This window comes from Myotis myotis, unplaced genomic scaffold (assembly GCF_014108235.1).
Source record: "Myotis myotis isolate mMyoMyo1 unplaced genomic scaffold, mMyoMyo1.p scaffold_m19_p_1, whole genome shotgun sequence".
NCBI classification, from domain to species: domain Eukaryota; kingdom Metazoa; phylum Chordata; class Mammalia; order Chiroptera; family Vespertilionidae; genus Myotis; species Myotis myotis.
The window spans coordinates 2,160,473-2,185,356 of NW_023416313.1; the positions used below are offsets into that span (position 1 = coordinate 2,160,473).

General features: G+C 62.4%; 1 protein-coding gene across 30 annotated transcripts in view; it reads left to right on the forward strand.

Moving 5' to 3' along the window:
* The window catches only part of ABLIM2 (actin binding LIM protein family member 2), a 105,021-nt gene that overhangs the window by 76,537 nt on the left and 3,600 nt on the right, over positions 1–24,884 (forward strand). For 11 of the 30 annotated variants that reach the window (XR_004970865.1, XM_036327924.1, XM_036328043.1 and 8 more), the window contains 6 exons: positions 531–583; positions 1,241–1,382; positions 9,490–9,551; positions 14,323–14,377; positions 15,655–15,662; positions 15,873–15,953. Coding sequence is in view for 25 of the 30 variants with exons in the window: in XM_036327924.1 (XP_036183817.1) it covers positions 531–583; positions 1,241–1,382; positions 9,490–9,551; positions 14,323–14,377; positions 15,655–15,662; positions 15,873–15,953 (401 nt within the window). In the remaining 5 variants the exon portion in view is untranslated. Of the gene's footprint in view, positions 1–530; positions 584–1,240; positions 2,288–9,489; positions 9,552–14,322; positions 14,378–15,654; positions 15,775–15,872; positions 15,954–24,884 lie in introns of those variants that run through there. The other 19 variants (XM_036327916.1, XM_036327941.1, XM_036328065.1 and 16 more) reach the window with 8 other exon arrangements.

A 24,884-nucleotide genomic window follows, 5' to 3' on the forward strand; every position in this document is an offset into this window, starting at 1 on the left:
TTAGTTTGAAGTTAAACCCTGGTAGGAGGAAGTGTTCTTCACAATGTCCCGTCGCTGCACCCCGGGGGCTCGGCTGGATTTTAATGAGGCGTCACTTCACCCACCTGCTCTGGGTGTTAAGGCCTGGGATGCACGGGCACACGGCCGCCCAGCGCTCCTGCCCAGCCCCTCCAGCTCACTGGCACCTCCGCCCTCCAGAGGCCCCCACTGGGGCCTCGTCTTTATTTCCCATTTTAAAAAATACATCTTTACTGATTTCAGAGAGGAAGGGAGAGGGAGAGAGACAGAAACATCGACGATGAGAAAGAATCATTGCCTGGCTGCCTCCTGCGCATCCCACACTGGGGATCGAGCCCGCAACCCGGGCCTGTGCCCTGACCGGGAATCGAACCCTGACCTCCTGGTTCATAGGTCACTGCTCACCCCCTGAGCCACACAGGCCCGGCATGATTATTTCCAATTTTTGAGCCTAACTGGGGCCTGGGAGCCAGAATAAAGGGCGTGTCCTGACGGACGGCTTTCCCTTCCAGCTTCGCGGCGCCTGGATGGGGAGGACGGGGGTTCCGACCAGGACGGCAGGAAGGTAATGCGGCGGCTGGTCCCAGCGGCTTGTGCAGGAGAGCTCGGGCCTGTGGGTGCCTCTAGCTGCAGCCTCGGCTCCTCCCCTTGGATGCTCCTGAGGGGTCCCTCCCGTCCGTGAAACAGGCACCAAATCCCAGCGCCGGTGGGCTCCTCCCTGCTGCCTCCTCTGACCTACGGGGCGGCCCAGCCCCTCCCGGGTCCCATCCTGTGCCCAGGCGGCCTGCTTACGGCTCTGTGGCTGGCCGGTCTGAAACGAGAGGAGAGTGAGCCGCAGGGCGCTCTCGGGCACAGGAGAGGATTGTTCTAGAACGGGCGTGGCAGGTGTTTTCAGTAAGAGGCCAGAGGAGACCCCTTGGGCTTGGGGGCCACGCCAGCCCGAGGCGATGCACGAGGAGGGGGGGAGGGGACAGGGGAAGGGATGTGTCCCCACGGGCTTTCATCGCCAGCGGCCTGCGGGCGGGGCTGGGCCTTCCTGCCCCGGGAGCTGCAGCCCCTTCTCATCCTTCAGGAGGGAGGTGTGTGTGGAAAGAGCCCCCGGCCGGCTCCCCCGCGTGAAGCCATTTGGGCCCCGGATCTCCCTGGGCCTCAGTTTCCCCATCTGTGAAGCGGGCGGAGCCATTGCGGATGGCCTGGAGATCACGCCTCTTGTGTTTCCCAGCAGAAGGGCAGCTGGCTGATTCTCCAGGGGGACGCGGACACGAGGACCAACTCGCCCGACCGAGACAGCCAGCCTCTGTCCCTCAGCAGCGGGGGCGACAGAGACCCTCTCCAGACGGGCCCGGGGGACGGCTTTTACTCACGTGAGTGGTTCTTCTGAGCGAGGCGCCATCCTGTGGCCCGAAACACCTCGCGGCAGAGGGGCCCCCACACTGCAGGCCGCTCCCCCAGGTGGAAGCCTTGCTCCTTAGAAAAGCACAGGTGCCAACCCACGGGCGACGCGCGGAGCAGGCCCTTCATGCTTGCCCTTCCCTCGAAGCCGGAGCCACAAGCGGGCGGGGAGCCGCGCAGGGAAGGCCCCGGGCTCCAGGCTGGATGCGGGGCCGTTTCCCTCCTGAGCAGACGCGCACGGTCCAGGCAGCGGGGCCAGACTCGGAGCGGATGCGGCCTGTCCCGGACCCACGCTTGTCCTGAGCCAGGGACCGGGAGCCGGGGCTTGGGGTCCCCAGGGAGTGCGGGCGGCAAGGTGACAGCGTGAAGCCTGAGTCGGATCCGTCTGCAGATGCAGGACACTCCCGAGGGCCTCACTCCCAGGGGCTGTGTGCCGCCATAGAGGGGGCTCTCGGGGGACCCGGCGTGGTCTCTGGGTCCCGGGGGCGGATGTGGTTTCCTGGGGCCAGCTCGAGCCTTAGCGGGGAGCAGAGGCCGAGCAGGGACGGGTGTGGGCGCGAGAACACGGAGGAGAGATGCCGGCTTTGCCTGAGACAGTCCTGGGTTCAAGTCCCCACTCACCATGACCGGCCTCGTGGCGTGGCATTTCGCCTATCGCTGGGCATCAGTCCCACTGTGTGCCTGGCTGGTGTTTGAGCCCTGAAGGAGGTGATAGGTGTGCACAGCCGGCGCATAGTAGGTGCTCAGCAAAAAGACCACCGCATCCTCGCCCTCATCCTCATGCTGGAGTGATCTGTGGGAGAGCGGGAGGGGCTTGGACATTATGGCATTGTTAAAGAAAAACTCAAACGAAAGAAGGGCCATTGTTTTGTGTGGATTTGTAAGTAGGAGTCTTAGCACCCCCACAGTCCGTCCCTCCTGGGGTGCAGCCGGTGCACAAGGCTAATGTCACCATGGGCAGGTCACCCCCAAAATCTCCCCCGAGGGACTTGTCCCGGGAGGCGGCGTACTTGTCCTGGAGCAGGTCTGGAAGGGGTACGGCAGCTGCCCGCCCCCCCTGCAGGCAGGTTGCGGGGTGCAGGGCTGGTCACAGGAGAGCCACAGGCAGACTCCCTCCCTGCTCCCGGCACCCAGGGCCCCAAGGGTGCAGGACTTGCACACAGGCCCTGGGCCGTCGGCGTAGACAGTGGGCCTTTCTGCTTCGAGCATTTTCCTGACAGTTGTGTCGGGAAGGTGGGGAGCCCCTACCACCCCCGCTCAGTAGCCCCATGGCAGCCCCTGCCCCGGGGACAGCGTGGCACCAGCCCCGGGTCCAGAGCCCGCAGGAAACTGGGGGTGTGGGCGGTCTTCTCCGCTCCAGCCCTCCCCTGGCTGGGTGGTAGGGGCCCTCCTCTGCGAGGCTGCTGGCATGCCCATCCCCACTCTCCTTGTGGGAGGTCAGCTGCTTCCCCCAGGGGTTTCCTCTTATGCCCGTGGCTCAGGCTGGGGGGAGGACACCGTCCTGTGTCGCTGGACCCTGTGGGTAGGCCTGCGCTGCTCAGGGTCCCACCGTCCTAACCTTCAGGTCCTTCCTCTCCTTTGCGGTTCCCACGTGCCCCCTGGTGGTCAGAGGAGGCTGCCGGGCCAGAGTGAACGGGATTGAGGAGCCCAGATCCTGGTGCGAGCAGGGAGGAGGAGGGGCGGGTCAGGTTGGCCCGGGCTTGCTTCCCCATCTGTACGTGCCACGGCGCGGGGCAGGGCTGTTCGCGGTGTCCCACAGGTGGCGGGCCCCGCGAGGCCCGAGGCTGTGCCAGCTGTTTTGAGTGGCCTGTCACACACCTGCAGGACTTGTCTGTCCCCTCCGCCCCTGGCCGCCTCGTCACACCTGCACATGCAGCCACAGGTGGAATGCAGTCGCTTCCCATGCAGGTGCCCTGGCCCGCAGGAGCCGACTGCCTGGCCCGAGCCAATGGTCTAATGGGGCGCTTCCTCCAGAAAATGCACGGTGTGTGAATGTGTGTGTATGAGTGTGTGTGAGTGTGTGTGTGAGTGTGTGTGTGTGAGTGTGCATGTGTGTATGAGAGTGTGTATGTGTGAGTGTGTGTGTGTGAGTGTGCATGTGTGAGTGTGAGTGTGTATGTGTGTGTGTGTGAGTGTGTGTGTGTGAGTGTATATGTGAGTGTATGTGAGTGTGTGTATGTGAGTGTGTGAGTTTGTGTGTGTGTGTATGAGTATGTGTGAGTGTGTGTGTGTGTGAGAGTGTGTATGTGTGTGTGAGAGTGTGTATGTGTGTGTGAGAGTGTGTATGTGTGTGTGTGAGTGTGTGTGTGTGTGAATGTGTCCACCCGCCACGCTGATGCTCGCTTATGGTGACAGTGCCGTGACTGTGTCGTCCGCTCGCCTCCGGCTGGCGCTCTGGCGCCCTGTGCTCTGAGTGGAGGCCACGGTGCCAGCCTTTGCAGCTGTGACTTGACCTCTGTCCTGGTGACTCTGCCTCGCCTCCCGCGTGCAGGAAGGTAGCAACGAGGGCCTGGCTACTGGCGTGCCTTGCTCCCCGCCAGCCTCTGGAGAAATGTGGGCAGATGGGCAGCACGCACAGAGGGGTCTCCACCTCTTCTCGGGGTTCCTTTGAGCCCCCAAATGTGAGTTCATCAACACCAGTTCCACTGGCAAACCACTGTTACTAAGCAAAGCATTTGCACAGAGCAGGGCCGCCCGCCTGCACCCCGGTCGCTTTCATCTGCAGCGCGCCCAAGGAGGGTAGGCCTGTGACATGCAACACAGTGGGCGCTCAATAAATGTTTGTTGAATTGAGATGCGTTACATTCAACGGGTATTTATTGAGCACCCACTCTGTGCCAGACGCTGTGCGGGGCGCCAAGGGGGAGACTGAGGGGACGAGAGCAGCCCCTGCCTGGAGAAGCGTGCAGGGAGCCCGGAGAGCCAGAGACGCTGGCGAGAGCAAGCATACGTGCATCCCGCCACCCACCAGGGTCCTCCTTGGGCTCCTGGGGGCCGGTCACAACCTCATCCCCACCTGTGACGCCATCAACACATCTCCCCTGGGATTGAATCATCATTCAGTCATCATCCATCCGTCCACCACGCATTTATTGAGCGCCTACTATCTGCTGGACCTGGTGCTAGGCAGCGCCGAGGTGGTGCGCAGGGCCCGGTCCCCATTCCCCATCAGTGAGAAGCCCATTGAGCAGCAGTGACAAACCAGAGTGTCAGCCCTCTCCTGAGCAGTGGGGCCTCCTCTGCACATTCATGGTGGACAGCTGTGTGTTTGCCTTCTTGCCACGCACACGCGTGCTCCGACTGCATGCCATAGGCTGTATTGATGAGCTGGGTGCTGCACGGGGAAGGGGTGGCACTGATGTTTTGTTATAAGAAACGGGTCTTGCCACTTATAAGAGGAGATGCAGGGCCCCCAGAGGAACTGAGGTGATGGCCCCCCTCTGGCCTGGACCCTGTGGGTGGGCCTGCGCTGCTCGGGGTCCCACCTTCCTAACCTTCAGGTCCTTCCTCTCTTGAGGTTCCCCCGTGCCCCTCTGGGTGGTCAGATGAGGCTGCTGGGCCAGAGTGAAAGGGATTGGGGAGCCCAGATAAGCAACATGGGCCCCTGGACGGTCTGGATGGCGGGACCACGTGTGAGCAGGGAGGAGGGTGGGGTGGGGGCAGGATGATGCGGGCAGAGGCACTTTATGCAGAGGTCAGGGCGAGCAAGGTGGGCTCTTCCTGCTGTGGCGCCTGCTAGGGGTGGGCTGACGGGCTAGGAGTGCAGAGGAGGACTGGCCTGGAGATAGAGTCCCAGATGGCCCTGGGCTCATGGCAGGGGGTGGCCTGAGTCCCTGGACTTTCCCACCGTGTGCTTGATAAAACGTGTTCCTGAGGTCAGTTATTTTCTCAACAGGGCCTAAGGCCCAGATGAGGTCCTTCTCCTGATTCAGCCCAGCTACTCCCCGGACCCCTCCCTTCCCCATCTTGCTCCAGCCCAGCTACTCCCCGGGCCCCTCCCTTCCCCTTGCTCCCAAGACCCCTCCCTTCCCCATCTCTGCTGAACCAGGACACTGGAGGAAGGAGAGAGGCGGTCAGGGCAAGGCACCAGGGATGGATAGCGCCATACAAGTGGAGTGGGCCCAGAAAGCTGGGAGGGGCAGCCAGCAGTGCTGTCAGCCTTCTTGCCACACACACGCAGGGAGGGCAAGGCCTGGGGGAGCTGGAGGGCTTGGGTCCAGCAGCCCCAGTGTCCAGCAGGGGCCAGGAGGTTAGCTGGAGAGAGACTCCTGCAGAGAGACTCGGCCAGGTCTTTGTGCAAGGACTTGGCCTCCAGCTGGATGGACAGAGTACCCTCTGGCCCCTCCCTGTGTTTGGCCCCCAGGGTGGTGGGAGCCCCAGATGTCAGGAGAAGACCTTGGCCCAGGAAGAGCCACTACTGGCCCCTCACTGGGAGAGACCCCCAAAGCCCAGGTGCAAGAGTGCAGCACCCCAAGAGCCGCTGCCATTCATGGGGTTGGCCAGGGACCCTACTTTTAGCAAAAATCCCTGTGCCCCACTGTGCCCAGCAGGCTTGCCCACCGGCCCAGGGGCTAGACCGTGTGTGGCTCCGGTGCTGTGGGCAGGGGCACAAGCCATAAGCAGGCACGAGTCCCTCGGGAGCTCATGGTAAGGAGCCAGCGTCTCGAGTCACACCTCTCAGGGCCTCCTCTGTCCTACTCCACCGCTGCCATGGCGTCTCGAGACACCCCTTCCCCACAGGAAGCCCTGCTCCCCCGTCAGCTTCTGTGCCGCCCCCACTTACACGTAGCAACTTCTCGGTGGGTGCTTGTCGGGCAGTGCGTGGCTGGGTCTCCCCTTCGTGGGACTCGGCGCTGCTCTGGGGCTGGCGGGAGGATGGGGGTGGCCTCAGCTAACACAGGCAGCAACAGTGTCCGCGAGATCACGTGAGGGTCGGCAGAATCCACTTGACCTGGGTGTCAGTCCAGTGGGGTTTGAGGCTTAGCTTATCTCTTGCTGTGTGACCTTGGACATGAGTGCAAACTTCTCTGTGTTTGAAGTCACCTCATCTGGAAAAGGGGGTGATCCCATCCTCCCGGCGGGAAGCAGCTGGGCTCAGGGCTCCTGTGTGGGCACCCAGCACCCTCTGTCCTGGGCCCTGTGGGGTGTCATGGCAGCGTGGGGTCAGGACTACCAGCCTGGCCCCGGATCCCTCAGCGCCCCCTTGCTTGCTTCTGAAGCCCGAAGCTCAGACCCGCCAAGGGGCCTCCTGTTCAAAGTCACTCGGGGCTAAAGGGGTTCCAGGTCCCTCCTGTCTCAGATGGGGACATGGAGGCCCAGAGAGGAGACCCACGCCCGCACAGAGCCACGCAGCTACAGTTATCCACACATCCCTGAACGGAAAACCACTCACGGGTCTGTTGAAGCTGACGAACCTGCCCGCAGAATGGCTTGCTGGCCAGCCATCCACAAGCACCCCCGGCGAGGCCACTGCGATGGGTTCAGAGAGCAGACTCAGGGGTGTGACAGTGGAGACCCCTCTCTCCTGGCTCTCCCCCATAAAGTGCAAAGGAAAAATCCAGAAACAATACAGCAGACGACCACAGAGCTCTGCAGGGGGGACAGGAGAAGTGGACTGGCTCGGGGCCTTGAAAAAGGCAGGACTCCATGTGTCACGGCCCATGCAGTGGCATAAGGCGACCAGGTGGGTGTTTTCCTCCTTCAGCCACACTGCAGATATTGAGCCGGAGGCCCGTCGGCACCCCTCCGCCTGGAGAGCGCGCCCAGGGGAACATGCTCCATCCACAGCCGCTGTCTCCAACCCACCGCAGGGCACAGAGCATCCCAGGAGGTACAGCTCACTCCCACATCAGGAGAGCTCAGCAGACCAGGAGGGCATTGGACAAGCATTCTGAAGGCTAAATTGTCATCAGAACCACAACCCATAATAAGCCAGGCCCTACTTAGTAAACCTAAACAAGGAGGCAGCCTGCTAACTAGGAGACTCAGCTAGAACCCAGCGTCTCCCAGATATCCAGGAACAAGGGAGAATTAGTCTTCACACTGAGAACCATGAAGATAACTATTTGAATGAGAAAAGACAGCAGACGCAGCACCAAGAAAAATCAGATGTTAGGAGGTCCCTGACAAGGATCTTCAAGGCAACCATCACTACAATGCTTCAACAAACAATGACAAATACTTTTGAAACAACCGGGGGGGGGGGGGGGGGAGAAATCTCACCAAAGAAATAGAAAACATAACCAAATGGAAGTTACAGACCTGAAAAGGAAAACAACCAAAATAAAAGTTTTTCTTGATGGGCTCAACAACAGAACAGAGAGGATGGCAGAGGAGAGAATCAGAGAATCTGAACAACAGAGAGAAAAGAGCCTCGGTCTGTGGGACAATAACTGTATCATGAGCGTCTCAGAAGAAGAGAAGTGAGTGGGTCTGAGAAAGTATTCAGAGAAATAATGGTTCAAAACCGACCAAATTTGACAAAACACGTAAACCCACAGGTTCAAGAACAGGTGAACCGCAAATAGGATAAATCCAAAGTAACCTACTCCAAAAACACATCATCATTAAACTTCAAAAAGCTAAAGATAGAGGGAAAAATTCTCGAGGGCAGAATAAGACAGATTTTCTATAGGGGACACCAGTTCACAGGACAGCCGATTTCTCGCCGGAAACCATGGAGGCGAGCGGGAAGTGGCACCACATTTTTCAGGTGCTGACAGACAATTGCTGTCGACGTGAATTCTGCTTGGCTGAAAGTATCCCTCAGGAATGACTTGGAAATAACGACATTCTCAGATAAAGGAGGCCTTGTCTTGCAACCCAGGGGGCTGGGTGACCTGGGAAAGGTCCTTCTGTGTCTGTGCCTTCATGTGCCCTCTGTGAAATGGGAGGAGTCGGCCAAGTCACTTTTCTGGAGCAGCCGTGGAAGAGGCCGGGAGGAGGGGGGGCGGCCCAGTGGGTCTGGTCCCAGGCCCCTCTCCCACTCTGTCTTCCAGCCCGACTTTCATCTGTTGTGTGTGTCAGAGTTTGAGTAAGATTTCAGGTGACAAGAGGGTTCCTCTGCTAGAAGGAGTTTGGGAACTCTGACCTTGATGTTGCAAAAGGCCCTTCCTGACCCACACCCGGAACCTTCTGAAGGCCATGGGGGCAAGCAAGTCCCCAAGGCAGGGCCCTGAGCAGAGGCAGGTCCCCAGATGTGCCTGTAGAGGATGTTCCTGTCCTCACTGAGTTCTCGAGGAACCCTCGCAAGGAAGGGCACCTGGCCCCTCATCCTTTGCTCGGAGGGGGTGGGTGGGGCCTGAACACCCAGGGGCGGGATCTGATCCCCTCTGAGCCCTCGTGGGCAGCCCGGCGGCTCCCAGGGCGCTGGCCTTTGGCCCTGAGCATCGTTGCCTGAGTAGCTGGGTGCTGCCCGGGACGGGGGCCAGGACCCCCAGAGAAGCAGACGTGGGCTCTGTGCTTGGGGCCCACAGGCTATGGGAGGACTGACAGCTTGGGCCAGGCCTCCGGAGGTGCTTCCGGGTGGGGACCCAGCCTCTCCAGGGAGCCAGGACGCGGGCCTCGCTCACGTCTGCGCAGGAGGGCACTGCCGGGAGCCCCGCTCCACTCTGCAGACGCGGCCGCCGGTGTGAGCCACAGGTGGACCAGGGGTGGGCTTCCCATGGGCGGCAGGACCCCGTGTCTCAGGCTTTGAGAGCCGCTAGGAATTAGGGCTTCAACGTGAAATGCCCCGTTGCAAAGAGCTGAGGGTTTGTTTGTAATGAAATGGTCTGCAGGCCCTTCGGTTGGTGGTGGGCCTCCTGCCGCTCCGGCTCCAGGCGGCCCAGACTGACCCCTGTGGGCAGAACACAGTGCCCGCCTGGGTGGGGTCAGGCCTGAGGTGCCCTGGTGTCCTGGGCTGGCTCGGGGACACCCCCTCCCCCCCGGCTTCCTCCTCAGTCCCTGGGGACAGAGGTCAGGATGGAGGCAGGGCGTGATCCTCGGGCCCTTCTGTGTCCCCTGCCGGCCCACACCCTGGCCTCCCTCCGCGGGGCCGCGCCTGCTGCGTGCGTGACGGCTGTGCTGTGTCTGTTTCAGGATTCCCCTATTCCAAATCTGACCCTCTCCCAGGACACGGGAAGAATGGCTTGGACCACCGGGTAGGTACCCCCTCCCCGGCCCGCAGTGTACTAACCTCGCTGTGAGCCCGAGCGGTCCCCACAGCGTCCTGACAGCACAGCTAGGAGGGGGGCCCCGGGACCCCGCTCGCTCGCCTGCCTGTGCCTGCTGCTCCACAGGCCCGCCTGCTGCTTCTCCAGACCAGACAGAACCGGCAACACCCCTTCCTCCTTCCCGGGAGAGCCCCCCGGCCCCGGGAGTCCTCAGTGTGTCAGGCCAGGATGGTGGGGGGCACCTCCGTCCTTCTCCTGTGACCTAGAACCTAAAAGGACCTTAAATGTGAGCCAAGGACCCTCTTCCTTCCCTGGGGCCCGGCCCCTCCTGCCATCACCAGCACCTTTGCCCCCACGGCAGGTGTCATTGGCACCTGGGTGTCACTGGAGGCCACACAGCAGCTCTCCCCGGCTGTGCCCCCGTGTCCCGTCTCAGGACATCCAGGGGGCACTCCAGTGGCTTGCTGCCTGACTGTCCCCACGAAGGGCAAGACCCTGGCGAAGAGATGCCACTTCTGACCCTCTTCCCACAGTGAGGACCCCCGCCCGGGTGTGCGTGATGACACCAGTGACCATACGTGTGCACGCACACACATATGCATGCGCACACACACGTGAACATATGCACATACATGAACATATGCACACACATGAACATGTGCACGTACACACCTGCACATATGCACGCACATGCACACATGCATGCATGCACGTATGCCAGGCCCCAGGAGGCTCTGCCTGTGGGATGGTGGTCCCTAAACAAGGCGATTCAGCCTCGTGGCTGCTCCGTGGCTGCTCCGTGGCCGCCTCGCGATGAGTGGGGCCCGGGACAGCTCCTCGGCCTCCCCGGGGTCTCACAGCCGGGCCAGGCCCTGGGACACGGCCTCGGACAGGGACACGGCCCCGAGTGCGGGCATCCCTCGCCCTCTCCGTCTGCCCCGGCCCTGTGGACGCTGCCGTCTGTCTGGCCGGGTCGTACATGCCGCCTGCATTTCGATTTCCTCCTTGGGGTCTGCCCACCCTTCGTGTCCACGGGGAAAGTGGGGGGTGAGAATGCAGACGGTGTCCCCCCGGAAGCTGCCAGGGTCCCGAGGGAGGGGGGTGTGGTCCAGGTGCTCTCTGCTCACCTGGCAGCTTCCTCTGCCTCGGGGGCTGCGGGCCGGGGGTCCTCCCCCCCCACCCCCCCGGAGCCCACGTCCCCTCCTTCTTCAGAAGGGAGTTCAGAGAGGCCGTCTCCCTGTTCTTCTTGCCTCGGGTCCCCGTGCTGCCTCCTCCCGGGCGCCTGCCTTGGCTCCCAGCCCCATGGAGGCCTCCCAGCCGCTGGCCTTGGCCGCCACCCCCTCAAAGGGCTGGGGGACGGCTGGTCCTGACCCTGGGGGGGGAGGAGGTCCCCATCCGCTCTGGAGCAGAACTCGGAGCCCCGCTGGGCACCCGCTGGGCGCCCGCTGGGCGCCCGCTGGCCCTCGGGGGGGACGGTGGGGCGGGCGGTGTGGCTGCGTGTGCGTCGGGCCTGTCGTCGCGTGGAGAGGACTTTGCCGTTGCTCCGCGGGGACCGTGACTGTGACGGTGCCTCGCTCCTGTCCTCTTTCCCTGCGACACTTTCCCTCCTTCTGTTCTCTTCCCAAGACTCACGGGCTCGCCTGCCTGTGTCTCGGGGGAGGCAGGTCATGACCTTTGGCTGTCCCGCCTTCCAGTCACCCTCCCCGCAGGCCCCCAGGGGCCCTCGTGCACCCACTTCGATCGAAGGCCTGCAGGGCTCCCGGGTCCCTAAGTTGTTTCCTGAGGGGTTTTGGGTTTTTTTACGTCCAGAAAGGTCTCTGGGTGGCCTAACCCAAAAGCACAGGTGCAGTGACCAAACCTGCTAACAGGAAGTCCTGAGGGAAGAGAGGGAGGAAAGGAGGGGGAGAGGGGAGGGGAGGGGGAGGGGGAGAAGGGGAAGAGGGGGAAGGGGGCCGGGGGAGGGAAGAGAGGGGAAACCACAGAGAAAGCCTATCGAACCCACCAGAGAGCCTCGTTGCCGAAAACCATGGGGCTCAGGTCCAAGCCTCCTGGTGGCGGGCACAGCCGTGTGGCTCCCGTCGCTGGGAGGAAGGGGACTGAGTCATCGGGAGGCACACGGGTCCCATTCCTGCTCTGAGGGGTGTGTCACAGGGGCCACCCCTGCTTGTCCCCGAGCTCCTTACAATGTCCCGAGGCCCAGCCTGCCTCACAGCCCGAGGCTGCGGGTGCCCTCAGCTCCGCAGTGAGTAGAGAAGTCACTGCCCGCTGCCGGCTCTTCTGGGACACGTGCCTCCTGCCCCCCCCCCCCCCGGCCTGTTCTTCAGAGAAGGGCCCCTGGCCACCGGCAGATCCCGGTGGGAGCCCCAGGGGAGTCCCGTCTGGAAAACCCCGGTGCTAACTACGAACAGACTGAATTCTCCTCCGAGAAGGCGGAGTGTCCACTAGGAATTCGCAGTATAGAGAGGGGACCCCAGGGCACAGGCGCAATTTATAAAGCAGGTTTAATACTCACAAAGCTAAACTCACCCAGCTCGGTACCATGCAAGGCCATTGGTCGCTGTGGCAGCCACCCTGGCAGGCGGTTTGAAATCAGAGCTAGTGAAAAGTAATAAAAAGCACACAGGGCAGTTGAATAACGCGGACGGCAAGCCCCTACTAGGCACGTGAGAAGCATGGCAGGTGTTCACGTGTCCACGGAGCATGTCTAACCGTGTTCATGTGTGCGACTGAGGAACGCCTTCACCCGTTGAAGAAGCCGATGTTTTCCGGCTGGAAAGCTGGACGGAGCACGTGCATCAGCACCAGGCGCCCCAAGTTCTGGCGGGGGGTGGGGGGTGCCTGGGCAAGTGACGGACATTTCTGAGTCTTTCCGAGTGTGTCCTCACCTCTTAAGACTCCTGTGAGCACATCAGGGCTGTAAACTCTCATACGCTCTGCAGCGTGGTTCCCACACGAGGAGGTATTACAACAGCAAGACCCTACCCCTCCTCACCTCCAGACCAGCGGCTGCTGCGTGGAGTGGCGGAAGCCAACGGGACTCTAGGGAGGAAAGTGCATGGCCAGTGTGAATGGCCACCACTCCGCTCCTGCTACTAGCAATCCTTGAAAAGTAAAACTCGAGTGAAATGCTTTGCAGCGCCATGCGTGCGCTGTGCGGTCTTGGGCAAGTTGCTTCACCTCTCTGAGCCTCGTCCATAAAATGGTAGCAACGATGCCCACCTCCTAGGGGTGCCACGGAGATTAGTGAACGCGGCTGTCAGAGCAGCTGACACAGTCACACCAGGCAAGTGGGAGAGGGCAGCGATGGCCGCTTTACCTCCGGTGACCCTCTGCTGAGGACCGCGGGGAGCCCACCAGGGCAGCTGCTGGGGGTTCCCCTGGCCACGGAGCTCTCCTGCCAGGGAGGGCAGGAAGACCCCAGGCCCAGCTGGCAGCTCTGGCTGACCCTCTGCTCCCCTCTGCCCCGGGCGATGCCCTACCCTTCCTCCCGGGAGGCTCTGTCTCATCTCAGAACCTGACAGAGCGCAGGAAGCTGGTTGTGGCCCCAGGAAGGGGTTCCAGCTGCCCCGGTGGCCCTGGCGGCCAGCTTTGATGGCCTGTGGTGCGGGACAGTGGCCACTAGAGGGCGGCCTTTCCATTCCGTGTCCCAGAGGGGAGGTGGCAAGTGGCTGGCAGGTGTGCCCGGCTTTGTCCCAGGAGGAGGTGCACCTGGGGTGCTTGTCAGTGTCCTGAGAAAATGTCTCCAAAAAGGGTTCTTGCAACTCAGGAGACTCCCTCTGTCACAGAGAGTCCGTCACCGGGTGGGCGCAGAGCCGGCGGGGACTCCAGGGCCGGGAGGAGGTCGGCCTGTGAGGCACGTACGAAAAGACTCAGTAATCAAGACCAACGTGTTTTAATGCGATGGTTTTAAAAATCCAGATGAATGCAGACAAACCCACGATGAACAAAATATCACACATTTACAGAGACCGGCTCCGGCCCTGCACTTCACGTGTTCTCCCCCTTGCTGCCTCAGTTTCCCCTCTGGGCTGAAGGACTTTGGCCTGGCTGCCCTCTGAGGCCTTTGTGCCTTTCGCCCGGCGGTGGGGCCCTCACTCCCGCCTCTGCGTGAGGTAGGGCTGGAAGCCCTATTGCCTCCCTGGCACCTGCAGGTCCCTCTCCTTTGGAATTGAACCCAGTTGAGAAGAGCTGTGCCAGCTGGGGCGGGGAACCCCGCGGGCTCGGTGCCCCCGGGCCTAACCTTCCGGGGTCTGCAGGGTGGCTTCTGCGGGTGGGCAGAGGGAGAGGATCCCAGACATGAGTGGTGGGAGGCAGTGAAATGGCAGAGCGAGGGCAGGTGAGGGCACCACCTGAGATGGGTGGCGGGGCTCGGTCCCGTGCAGCCTCTGTGTGGAGTGCTCGCGACGTGCTGGGCCCTGTCCCAGCGGCTGTGCAGACACCGGCCACCGAGCTCTGGGGACAGCGGGGTCTGGAGGGGGCTAAGGCCCCGGGAACAGCTTCCACGCTGAGCCACCCCCGGGTTGTGCCAGCTGCAGGGCTCAGGGGCCAGGCCCCGGGGCGTCCTTACGGCCGTTCAGCAGGAGCTGCCTGGACGGGCAGGGTTGGCACAGGCCGGGAGGCGGCAGCAGCCTGGAGCAGAGCCGCCGGGTGAGGGCGGCACCCCGGGGAGTGGGGGCCTCCACTGCAGCATCTGCAGGCTCGGTGATCCGACCCTCCCACCCCGGCCTGCCTCCTGCTGCCCTCTCTCTTTCTCTTCCAGAACGCCAATCTGGCGCCCTGTGGAGCAGACCCGGATGCCAGCTGGGGCACGCGAGGTACACGGAGCGGGGACCCTAGGTCTCTGGCTGGGGCGGGGACCACTAACACGGTCCCACAGACTTCGTTCTAACCACCCTCCCCCGCCAGGCCGCCGGCAGGGGCGCCAAGCCTGGCGCAGTGAGGGGAGCCCGGGTGCTCGCTGCCCGCCTCCCCCTCGAGGGTCAGCTTACTCCTTTCTGACGTTGCCGAGGTGCTCTGCTCTCCCATCAGCCCCTGCGCTGACTTGTCTGTCACTCTGGTCACTTGGGGGGAGGGATCAGTGTGGGAATGACTGTCCCCTGTCAGGGCCAGGCCAGCCCAACCTCCAGGGAAACCAGGGGCAGCGAGGGAGCAAGTCACAGGGAAAGGCCCCCCACGACGGAGCTGGGCCACCCTCCCACCTCGCTCGCGTGGCGCTTCAGCCAGGCGGGCTGCCTGCAGGAGGTTGGCAGGGACCCTGGTCACGTGGCAGGTGCCTGGCGGAGGCTCTGCCCGCTGGGAGCCGGCCTGGGCCTGCACGGGCCGGCATTGCTCCCTCGCCCTGTCACCCCGAGTGCGACCGGTGGGGGGCTCACTCTCGCGGGCGGGATGGCACTGCAGGGTGGAGATGGAGGTGTCGAAGCTGCTCCCTCCAAGTGGCACTCCAGGTCCCTGGCTCACAGCTGGCACGTCTAGAATCCCATGGGTCGCGTTGAAAAATTCAGGGGCCGGCTCTCCTCGCCTGGGCCCCTGCCAGGGACTCTCCCCGAGACAGGCCTGCGGCCGGGGTCCCAGCGTCTGCCTCTGTGGGTGCTGGGCGCTCACGGAGCCTCCGCCCGCCCCCCAATCTCACTGCGTAACAAGACCTTCTAATCCAGGGGCGCCTCCCAGCACTGTGTCCGGAGCTCAGGAGCTTCCAGGAGGCACGAAAGGGTTAAGAAGGAAGAAAGTTAGAGGCTGGGGGCTTAGGCCCCGGGAGGCTCTGAGTCTTCCTACCCAGAAGGCCCACTCACGGGGTAAACTGAGGCAGGCAGCATTCTCAGGCGGCTCGGCCCAGCAGGGGAGACAGCGCCGCAGGGACACAGTGCCGCGTCCAGCTCCCAGTCTGGCTCCAGCCTCCTGCCCGCCTCCGGCTCTTGGTTTCTCCCTGGGACGGGCAGCTCCCTCCTCCGCCTGTGGCTCCAGGGCCGCCGCTGCGGGGACGGGCCGCACGGCCCAGCTGGCTGCAGGGCGGGGGTGGGAGGGTGCTTTCACCTCTGGGATGGGTTCCTGCGCTTTCTCACCGGCCCTGTGGTCTCTGCTCTTTCTCTTACAGAGTACAAGGTAAGGGGCCGCCGCCTCGCTGACCTCTGACCTCTTCCTGCCGCGCCTGCCCAGGTTAAAAGTTCCTTTTGTTGTGCTTTTCCTTTGAGATGTGTGTCCCGTGCAGACGCAAGTATGTGCCTTCCTCCCCACCCAGCCAGCCCGCGGGCCCGGCCCCCCCTCATCCCCGCGTGCGTGTCCGCTGAAGCCAACCTGCCGCCTCCCCCACAGGTCTATCCCTATGACGCCCTCATCGTCACAAACCGGATCCGCGTGAAACTGCCCAAAGACGTGGACCGGACGAGACTGGAGGTGAGAGGGGCTCGGGGCGGGGGTCCTCCCACTGGGGGACTCTGAGGGGCCTCCCCACACTCATCGCCCGAGTGTCCCCACCGGGCGGGGCGGGGCGGGGCGGGCCCGGCGAGAGCCCGGTGCCCAGGACCCGCGCTGCTTCGTGGCGGGACACGCGGGCGGGTCTGCTGCCCAGCAAAGGCGGCCGTCAGAGGCCCAGCTGGTTGTGGTCGGGCAGGAGCGCTGGGAGCAGCGCCTGACTCGTCATACTGTGCCTCCCCCGAGGAGGGAGAGTGGGAATCGTCCCGGCCACAGCCTCCCCGGGTCTAGGATAGCACACTGACCGGGGGAGCAAGTACCGTCAACCCTCGAACAGCGTGGGGAAGGGCACTGACCCCCAGCACAGTCGGAATCCGAGGGTAACGGTTGACCCCCCAAAACGTAACCACTGTGTCCAGGGGGTGGGTTCCAGGACCCCCAGCAGGCGCTCAAGCCCCTCCTGTAAAATGGTGCAGAACAGCACACAGTCAGCCCGCGGCTCCGAGGGCTCCCGACGAGGACTGAAGATCTGCTTTGGGTCGATTGTGGGGGTTGGATCTGCGGCTGCGCAGCCCAGGGATGCAGGGGCTGACTGGTCGTTAATGAGACCGTCCTCAGAACAAGGCCACGCAGGGAAAGCCCCTGGTCAAGGGCCCGCTGTGCTGCTTAAAGGCCCACAGGGGGCAGCACAGCGTAGGAACCGGTAATATCCTTGCCTGGAAGAGCTGACTTTGCTGAGCACCTACGATGAGCCAGGTCCAAAGTGGCCCACGTGCAGGACTTAACTCAGTCCTCACAGTCACCCTACAAAGGAATCGGCAGCCGGACGGTGGGGTTCAGGTAATGGGGCTCACCGCCTGGGCTGGGCTCACCGCCTGCGCCGGGCAGGAATGTTCCGGGGCCTCTGCATGAGATTTCACTGGGTGTGAGGGGTCTGGAGATTCCTGAAAGCTCATCTGTGCCTAGGGCTGGGCACACAGTAGGTGCTGGGAGCATATGAAGCCTACTGTGTGTCCAGCCAGCGCCAGACCCTGCCAGATTGCCGGCCCAGGCGGTCACTCAGGCGGCTGCCGGGAGGGGAGCGATGGGGCCGTGGACGCTGCCACATCCCGGCTGAGGAGGAAGCGCTGAGCTGGCCCTTAGAGGAGGGACAGGACTGTCAGCAGCAGAGAAGGGAGGACAGGACAGGGCCTGCCAGGCCCCGGGGCCGGGAGCACTGGGACGGGAGGCACCCGGAGAGCGGTGTGCACAGAGCAGGCTGGAGCCCAGCGCCCCTCCCCTTCGAGGCGCCCACCCCGTGGCCTCGAGCCGATCCCTGGCAGCCTCCGCCTGGCCCTTCTCTGCAGGGAAGCACTGTGGCTCCTCCTTGTTCATTGTGTGGTCTCGTCCCCAGGACAATGTCCCTGCTCTGAAAGGGGCTGCTGGCCAGAGCTGGGGTCAAGAGCCGCCTGGAGGGGGCGGGCCCTACGGGCGGTCACTCTCCACAGAGGGGCTCAGAGCTCAGCAGGCTGCCCCCAGGCACAGCGTGGCTGTGGGGCCGAGCCGGCTGGCTGGCTTCTTCCCCTTGAGACTGGGGTCACTTTAAATTATTCCCCTCCCACCTCCTTGCACTACAGTACGTAATGAAAGGTGCAGATATTTCACTTTAAAAAACTCCGGCCTAGTGGACAGAGCGTCAGCCCTCGGACCGAAGGGTCCCGGGTTCGATTCCAGTCAAGGGCACGTTCCTCGGTTGCAGGCTCCATCCCCAGCCCTGGTTGGGCTCGTGTGGGAGGCAACCAGTCGATGTGTCTCTCTCTCTCACATCGATGTTTCTCTCTCTCTGCCTCCCCCCGCCTTCCACTCTCTCTAAAAACTAATAGAAAAATATCCTTGGTGAGGATTAACAGCAACAACAACAAAAACTCTGAGGACAGGAGAATGGGTTTCATCGCAGACCTGCGAGCTCGCGCCCAGGGTGCGTCTCCACCGCTCTCCCCCGGCCTCAGCTGAGCCAGCTGGCACATTGGAAAGTTACCCCCCGGGGCCACCCGCAGTCCTCGGGGCTTGGGGCTGGGATGCGGCCGGAGGGGCTCGGGGCGGCCTCGTACCCCAGGAGAGGAGGGCTCCCAGTGTTTTCATTTCAGAGAAGGGAGCTTTGTTTTTAGTATAAAAACAATTCGTCACGCTTGTAAAACTCCAGAAAAAGACAAAGAACGTAAGTGTCCCCCAGGGTCCCCACCGGGTCCTCCCTCCGGCCCAGCGTCGCTTCCTGCACAGGCACCGGCCACTGACTGGTGCGGGGTGAGCAGGCTCGCGGGCCACGCAGCTGACACCTGCCTGTCTCTTTTAAACTTGTCGTGAACGGTTCCACGCCAGCTCATGTGGCCTCCCACCCCTTTAAACAGCTGCGTGGCGGCTCTGTGTCCGTGTCCTGCACATGGGAGGGCCCCAGAGGCCAGGCATTGCTTCTGCTCGCGCCCCACTGGCTGAGTCCGTGTAGGACCAGCCCTGTGCCTGGGCTGGGCTGGCTGTGTGCCAGCCGGAGGTTGGGCGGTCTGGGTGGTCAGCTGGCGGCCCCTGCACCTCTAGGGTCAGGAAGGAGGACGCCTCTGTCAGGCTGCTGTCCACCCCACCGCATGCTCCGCTGGGCATCACAGCCAGGGGGTGAGCTTGTGCCAGGCACTGAGTGGGTCCCGGGTGCAGGGCGCGCACACCAGCAGGAGCTCCACCCCCACCCCCGGTCTGGCGGGGGGAGGCAGACGTCAGTCAGCTGATGACCCCAATGAGTGCGCAGAATTATACGCCAAGAGAAGGGCTCTAGAGGGGAGGTTGGTTGGTTGAAAACAGGCCAGAGTTCACGGTGCAGAAAGTGTGCCTGCATGTGTGAGTGTAAGCCGAGGGATGGCAGGAGCAGAGGATTCCAGGAAGAGTGCACGGTACGTGCAAAGGCCCTGGGGCAGGAGGAAGCAGGGTTGTTTGAGGAGGAATGGTGAGGAGGCTGAGGTGGCTACGCTTGAGCAGGGGGGCCCCTAAGGATGGGCCAGGTCTTACAGGGCCCTGGGCCATGTTAAGCAGTTTGGTTTTGGCTAGAAGCGTGGATTTAAAAAAACATAACACATATGTTTTTATTGATTCTTTAGAGAGAGAGGGGGAGAGAGATAGAAACATTGATGAGAGAGAAACATTCATAAGCTGCCTCCTGCATGCCCCCTACTGAGATCCAGCCTCCACGCCGGGCAAGTGCCTGGATCAGGAATCGAACCGATGACCTCTTTTTTTTTAAGTATTGGGTAGTTTTATTTCCTTCTCTTTTTAAAATTTTTTTTATTGATTAACGTATTACATATGTGTCCCTATCCCCCCATTGCCCCCCCACCCCCCACTCATGCCCTCACCCCCCTGGTGTCTGTGTCCATTGGTTAGGCCTATATGCTTGCATACAAGACCTTTGGCTGATCTCTCCCCCTTTGCCCCACCCCTCCCCTACCTTCCCGCTGAGGTTTGGCGGTCTGATCGATGCTTCTCTGTCTCAGGGTCTGTTTTTGTTCATCAGTGTATGTTGCTCACCGATGACCTCTTGGTTCATGGGCCGACACTCAGCCATGGCGCCACCCTGGCTGGGCGAAGCAGTGGCTTGTAAGTTGGGGTTAAATGGTTAGGGCTGTAATGTAAAGCGACGCCCGGGGCTGCATTGGGAGGCCTGGATTGGCCGTGTGGGTGCAGAGAGCCTGTTTAGGAAGGAATTCAGTCGCCTGAGCAAGAAATGATGGACAGTGTGGTGGCAGTGCTGAGGCAGGAAGTGGGCGGGGCCCAGCAGTATTTGGGGGTCGAGGTGGCCGCCTTGGCAATGGGCGATGGTTGTGGTGAGACTCCAGGCTGTCAGGACAGGTGGTGGGCGCAGTGGTCACAGGGCAGAGCGCCAGGAGCCGGGACTCTGACAATGATTGACGCTCTGGCCCAGGACACTCAGCGGGAATTCAGGACACTCAGAGCGAAAGTCGCCACGGAGGCCCCTGCCAGCACTTAGTAGGTAGGTGCTCAGTGAATGCTGGTGACTTTAGGGGCTCTGGGACATCCCCTACTGTGGACAGTGACCACATGGGAAGCGGGCAGATAAATCGTGTGACCCCAGTGGGCAGAGTGAGACCAGCAGGCCCCCTCCCCAGTTTACCGCCCTCCCAGCGATCCCACCGCTCAGTCCTGAAGGGGCTGGGGCCCGGCCCCGCCCTGAGGGCCTCGCGCCTCGGCGCAGCTCAGACCCTTCCTGCCTTTGGCAGTGACCCTCTGAGGGTCTGCTGTGCCGGGAGCTTCCGGTTGGAGGGGAGGGAGCCTTGCCTGTCCCCAGACAGACCCAAGTCCCTCTCCTCTGAGGCCACGCCCTGCACCTGGGCTGGCAATGCCGAGACACCTCACCATTGTGTTCGTGGGGCAGCCTCTCGCCGTCCAGGGCGGCATTCTTAGGGTCGGGATGGCCTGGGTCCGGCTGTGTGACTGTGGGCGAGTGACTCCCCCTCTCTGAGCCTGCCTCCTCACCTGTCGGGGCGTGGCTGCCTGTGCTGCTGGGTGGTGTGAGCGTGTATCTGTTGTTGAGAGGCCGTCACTGGACACCGGCCCTGAGCAAGCCCAGGCGGGGGCAGCGTGTCCAGCTCGGTGACTTGGCCCATGTCGTCCCCACTTTCCCAACCTGACGAGAGGCACGTGGGTGACAGCGGGTGAGAGAAAGCTTTCCGCGGGATGGGCTGCGGCTGGCCGAGCGCCAGGCTTGCTGGGCACTTCATGGCAGGCCAGGGGCGTGTGCAGAGGCAGCGTGGGCCACGGGGCTCGGCCACGGGGAGGAGAACGAGCTCGCTCCCGGATGCACAATCCCGGGAGCAAGTGGCGCTCTGAGGCTCTACCCGTCCGGTTAGGGAGCAAACCTTGTCCCACCGCCGACGCTGCCCCGGCTGCTCCGGGCACTGGGCACTGGGCACACACGGTTTCACGCTCAGAGCGGCGGCTGCGGGCCTCGAGGCGGGAGTGCTGGAGGCCCCTCCTGGGCCCCGGCTTCTGGGAGGCAGAGCGGCTGCCTGCTGAGGGCTGTGTCACTCGGGGCCCCACGCCCTGCTGCTCTCTGCAAAAGGAATTGCTAACACCCCTTCCAGGCCTCCCCTGCCCAGCACCCTGCAGACATCCTGTCCTTTAGGCAGGGAACTGCCAGCCAGGGTCCTCGGGGCATGGGCCGCAGGAGGCAGGCAGGTGGCGGGTGGACGGCCGGACAGATGCAGGCAGACATAGGCCTGTACTAAGAAACGTGCTTACAGAATTGGCGCATGGAGCGGGGCCTGGCAAGCCTGACATCTCAGCCCAGTTGGTGGTGGTGGTGGGGGGGGGGGGGGCACCAGGCAATGGCTCTTTGAGGCAGAATCTCTCTCCCCGAAGCCGCGTGTTTGCTCCGAGGCCTCCGTGGGCTGGATGAGGCCCTTCCCCTGCCCGCCACCACGTTATGGAAGGACGTCTTTTTTTTTTAAGATTTTTTATTGGTTTTTAGAGAGAGAAGAAGGGAGAACGAGAGAGAGAGAGACATCTGTTAACCTGAGAAACATTCGAGCCGGGGGAGAAATTCTGTGAGCCCCTTTGAGCCGGAGCGTCAGCAGTCGCTGGGGAGCAGGGACTCAGTGGGTTGGGACAGCCGGAGAATGGCGTTTCCGCCGTTTATACATTAGAGTCAGAGGAGGAGCCGCAGGTGGTTACAGGAAATCCATGGTGACGGCCAGAGGGGCGGGAGAAAGCGAGTCGGGGAAGCCTCTGGGATTGGATAGAGTGAAATGATAGACCCATGCCGATGATAGGATAACAATGACAATGGGGGAATTGTGGTCCGGGTCCTGGTGCATTGGCTGTGCCCTGAGGGACCTGGAAGAAGGGAAGTTACACCACCTTGACATTCCCGAGGTGTGTTATCATAGGTGCAAAAAAAAAAAGCTCAGTTAAGGTCAGAGATGATCTTTGTGAAGATTCGGCTAGGACTGGACTACCCACCATGAACTGCTTTTAGTTAAAGCTTTCATTTCAGACCATCCATCCTGTTCGGGTTATTTGAGGTCTCTGAGTTGGCAAGACCTCCATGCAGGCCTCTCCTGAGCTGGTCAGGTCAGCATGTGGCCCCTTTTCTTTCTTTCTTTTGTTAAAAAATATATATTTTTATTGATTTCAGAGAGGAAGAGAGAGGGAAAGAGAGAGAAGCATCAGTGGTGAGAGGGAATCATTGTACAACTGCCTCCTGCACGCCCCACACTGGGGATTGAGCCTGCAATCTGGGCATGTGCCCTGACTGGAATCAAACCTGGGACCCGTCAGTCCACAGGCCGATGCTCTATCCACTGAGCCACACCGGCTAGGGCGGCCTGTGGCCCCTTTTCATCCACACATCGAAGTGAGAGAGAAATGACGATCGGCTGCCTCCTGTACGCCCCTACTCGAAACCTGGGCTTGTGCCCTGACTGGGAATCGAACCAGCAACCTTTCGGTGGGTGGGAGGACGCCCAACCAACTGAGCCACACCGGCCAGGGCTGGAGGGTCACCTTTCCTCCGTCAGCTGGTTGCAGATGTGAGCCACGTCTGCTGCAGGCCTCCCAGCAGCCCCGAGGCGAGGTTTGCTGGCCGCTGGGCGCCAAGGCCTGGCCAGACTCACATAGCGTGTGGCCATGGGACAGGAAAGGGTGCCGTGGGAAAGGCGCTTCTTGTCTGCTGGGGGCGGGGGCCGTGTCCCTGGGAGTCACTCCAGTCGGTCCTCCTCGGTTCAACAGCCCAGACCTTCCTTCCTGGGTGCCGGGCAGTGCGGGGCTGGGTGCCGGGCAGCGCGGGGCAGGGCTGACCCGGGAGGGCAGAGGCGGCTCACAGCGCTGCCCTGTGCTTTCCTGGCGGGGACGGGGCTGACTGACCGCACAGGGGGTTCGCTGGAGCGTAGGAGCCCAAGCTGTGGAATGTGCCTGAGACAGGAGGCCGGGCAGCTGTAGAAGAGCCTGCTTTGTTTGAACTCACCCGACTGGTCCGAAGAGACCCTGGTGGACGATGGTGATGCACAGACAGGGTCCTGAGGGATGGGCCTGCGCCAGCACCCAGGGCTCTCGGGGCCTGAGAGGGCTGCAGGGATTGAGGGCCTGCTTGGCTGGGGCAATCCCGGAGGGGCCCCTGGAGGAGGGGACCTTTGCATGGGGATCTATAGGACTGGGATGAGGAGGAACCACTGTGTGGAGTGGGGGAAAGTGCATCGCAGGCCCTGGCGTGGCAAAGAGCCTGGCATGTTCCAGAAGCCAGAGGTGGCAGAGGGCTGGCACAGCGCCGTGCGTTCCCTGTGGTTGCCACTAACATTCCTGTACTGAGCGCTTGCTGGGGGCCAGAGGTTAAGTCGTTAACGGGTGGTGGTTTCAGGAAACCTTTGCCATTTGTTCCAGGCCGCAAAGTTCAGCCAGAGATTCACTTCTCCGGCCACAGGGTGTCCCCCCGGCAAAGCCTTCCGGGTCTTCCCTGGTCCCGCAACCCGCAGCGGACTTGCCTGCTTTCTGACCCCCTCCAGCGGGAGCTCTGTGGGGGCGGGGGCCTGGTCTGCTAGGGTCAGTGTCCCCGGACCTGCTCCACAGGTGAAGGGAGGAGAGAGCGGAGCATGCTGGGCCACAGCCCTCCCATGCCCTGCAGTCCTCCTCCAAGCCGCGTGCCTCCGAGCACCCCACCTGTCCCTGGGCACAGGGGTGCCCTGTTCCTGTCCTCCCTGGGCACCGTGGCCCAGGGCAAGTTCAGCGGCGGTTGGAGCTGCTCCCACTGTTGAATGTTAGGAACCCTTCATGCTGGTGTGAGACCCAGCCATTGCAGAAAAGTTAGTTACGTAAACTTGGGCGGAGTCAATTGTATTTAAAGCAAAGGTGCAAATAATCAAAGCTCACCCCCCACCCCCCACTCCTTTACGTCTCCCACCGCCTCTGCTGTGGATGCGACTGCACCGTCCTGTCTGTTTGTAGAACGTTCTGTAACCCAGTGCCAGGGGCCTCTTCTCCCAACTCTGAAACTGAGGGCTCTGGGAGCCTGGGGCGGGGCTGGCATCCGCCCAGGTCTGAGGAGTGAGGAGGAGTTGCCTGGCAGGTGAGGAGGGGCTGGAGGGCCAGGCAGAGGAAGAATGGGTCACAGGCCAACCTGCTCATTCCCACCTCCGCCTCTGTTTCCTGAGCTGCCCCTCCCACTGGCTGTTTTCAGAGATCACAACTGAGCTCCAGGCCCTCAGTGCAGCTGCGTGGGGGTGGAGCCAGGGGCAAGGGGGCGGAGCCAGCTTCAGGGGGTGGAGCGAGCTGCACAGGGGCGGAGCCAAGAAGGGAATCCTGGGCTGTGTGGTCCTGGGTTGGAGGTCTTTGCAGGACACTGCCCTGGAGGGTCACCTGTAGGCAGACTCCCCAGCAAAGCCTGCAGGCCATGCCATGGGGGCCGGCGCACCCCGGGAGTGGGCCATCCCAGAATGAGGCTGGCCAGCCCCTCTGCAAGGGCACCACGCCCTGGGCTTCCTTCCTGCTGGCTCAGGAAGGCGCTGGGCTGTGCCTGGCCTTGGTGAGAATCGCAAGGGGGTGAGAGGGCAGGGCCGCCCTCCTCCTGGGGAGCCTTCAGGAGCCAGGGGTCAGGGGTCACCTGTGTCCTGCTGCTACAGCGAACACATGGGGCGGCGACAAGAGCCCTGGAAGGAGCAGGGCTGACTCTGCCTCAGGACCGTGAGCGAGTTTATCTCGAGCCAGTTTCCCAGCAGCCACGGGCAGGGCCCCTCACCCCTCCCAGCGGGAGGCAGGGCACCCGGCCAGGTGAGGCGGACACGGGACCACAGAGCCGGAGCCGGAGGGGGGAACAGGTCCCTCCTCACTGACCCTCCCCAGCGCACAGCCCGCAGGCCCAGCTCTGTCCTTACGGATGAGGGG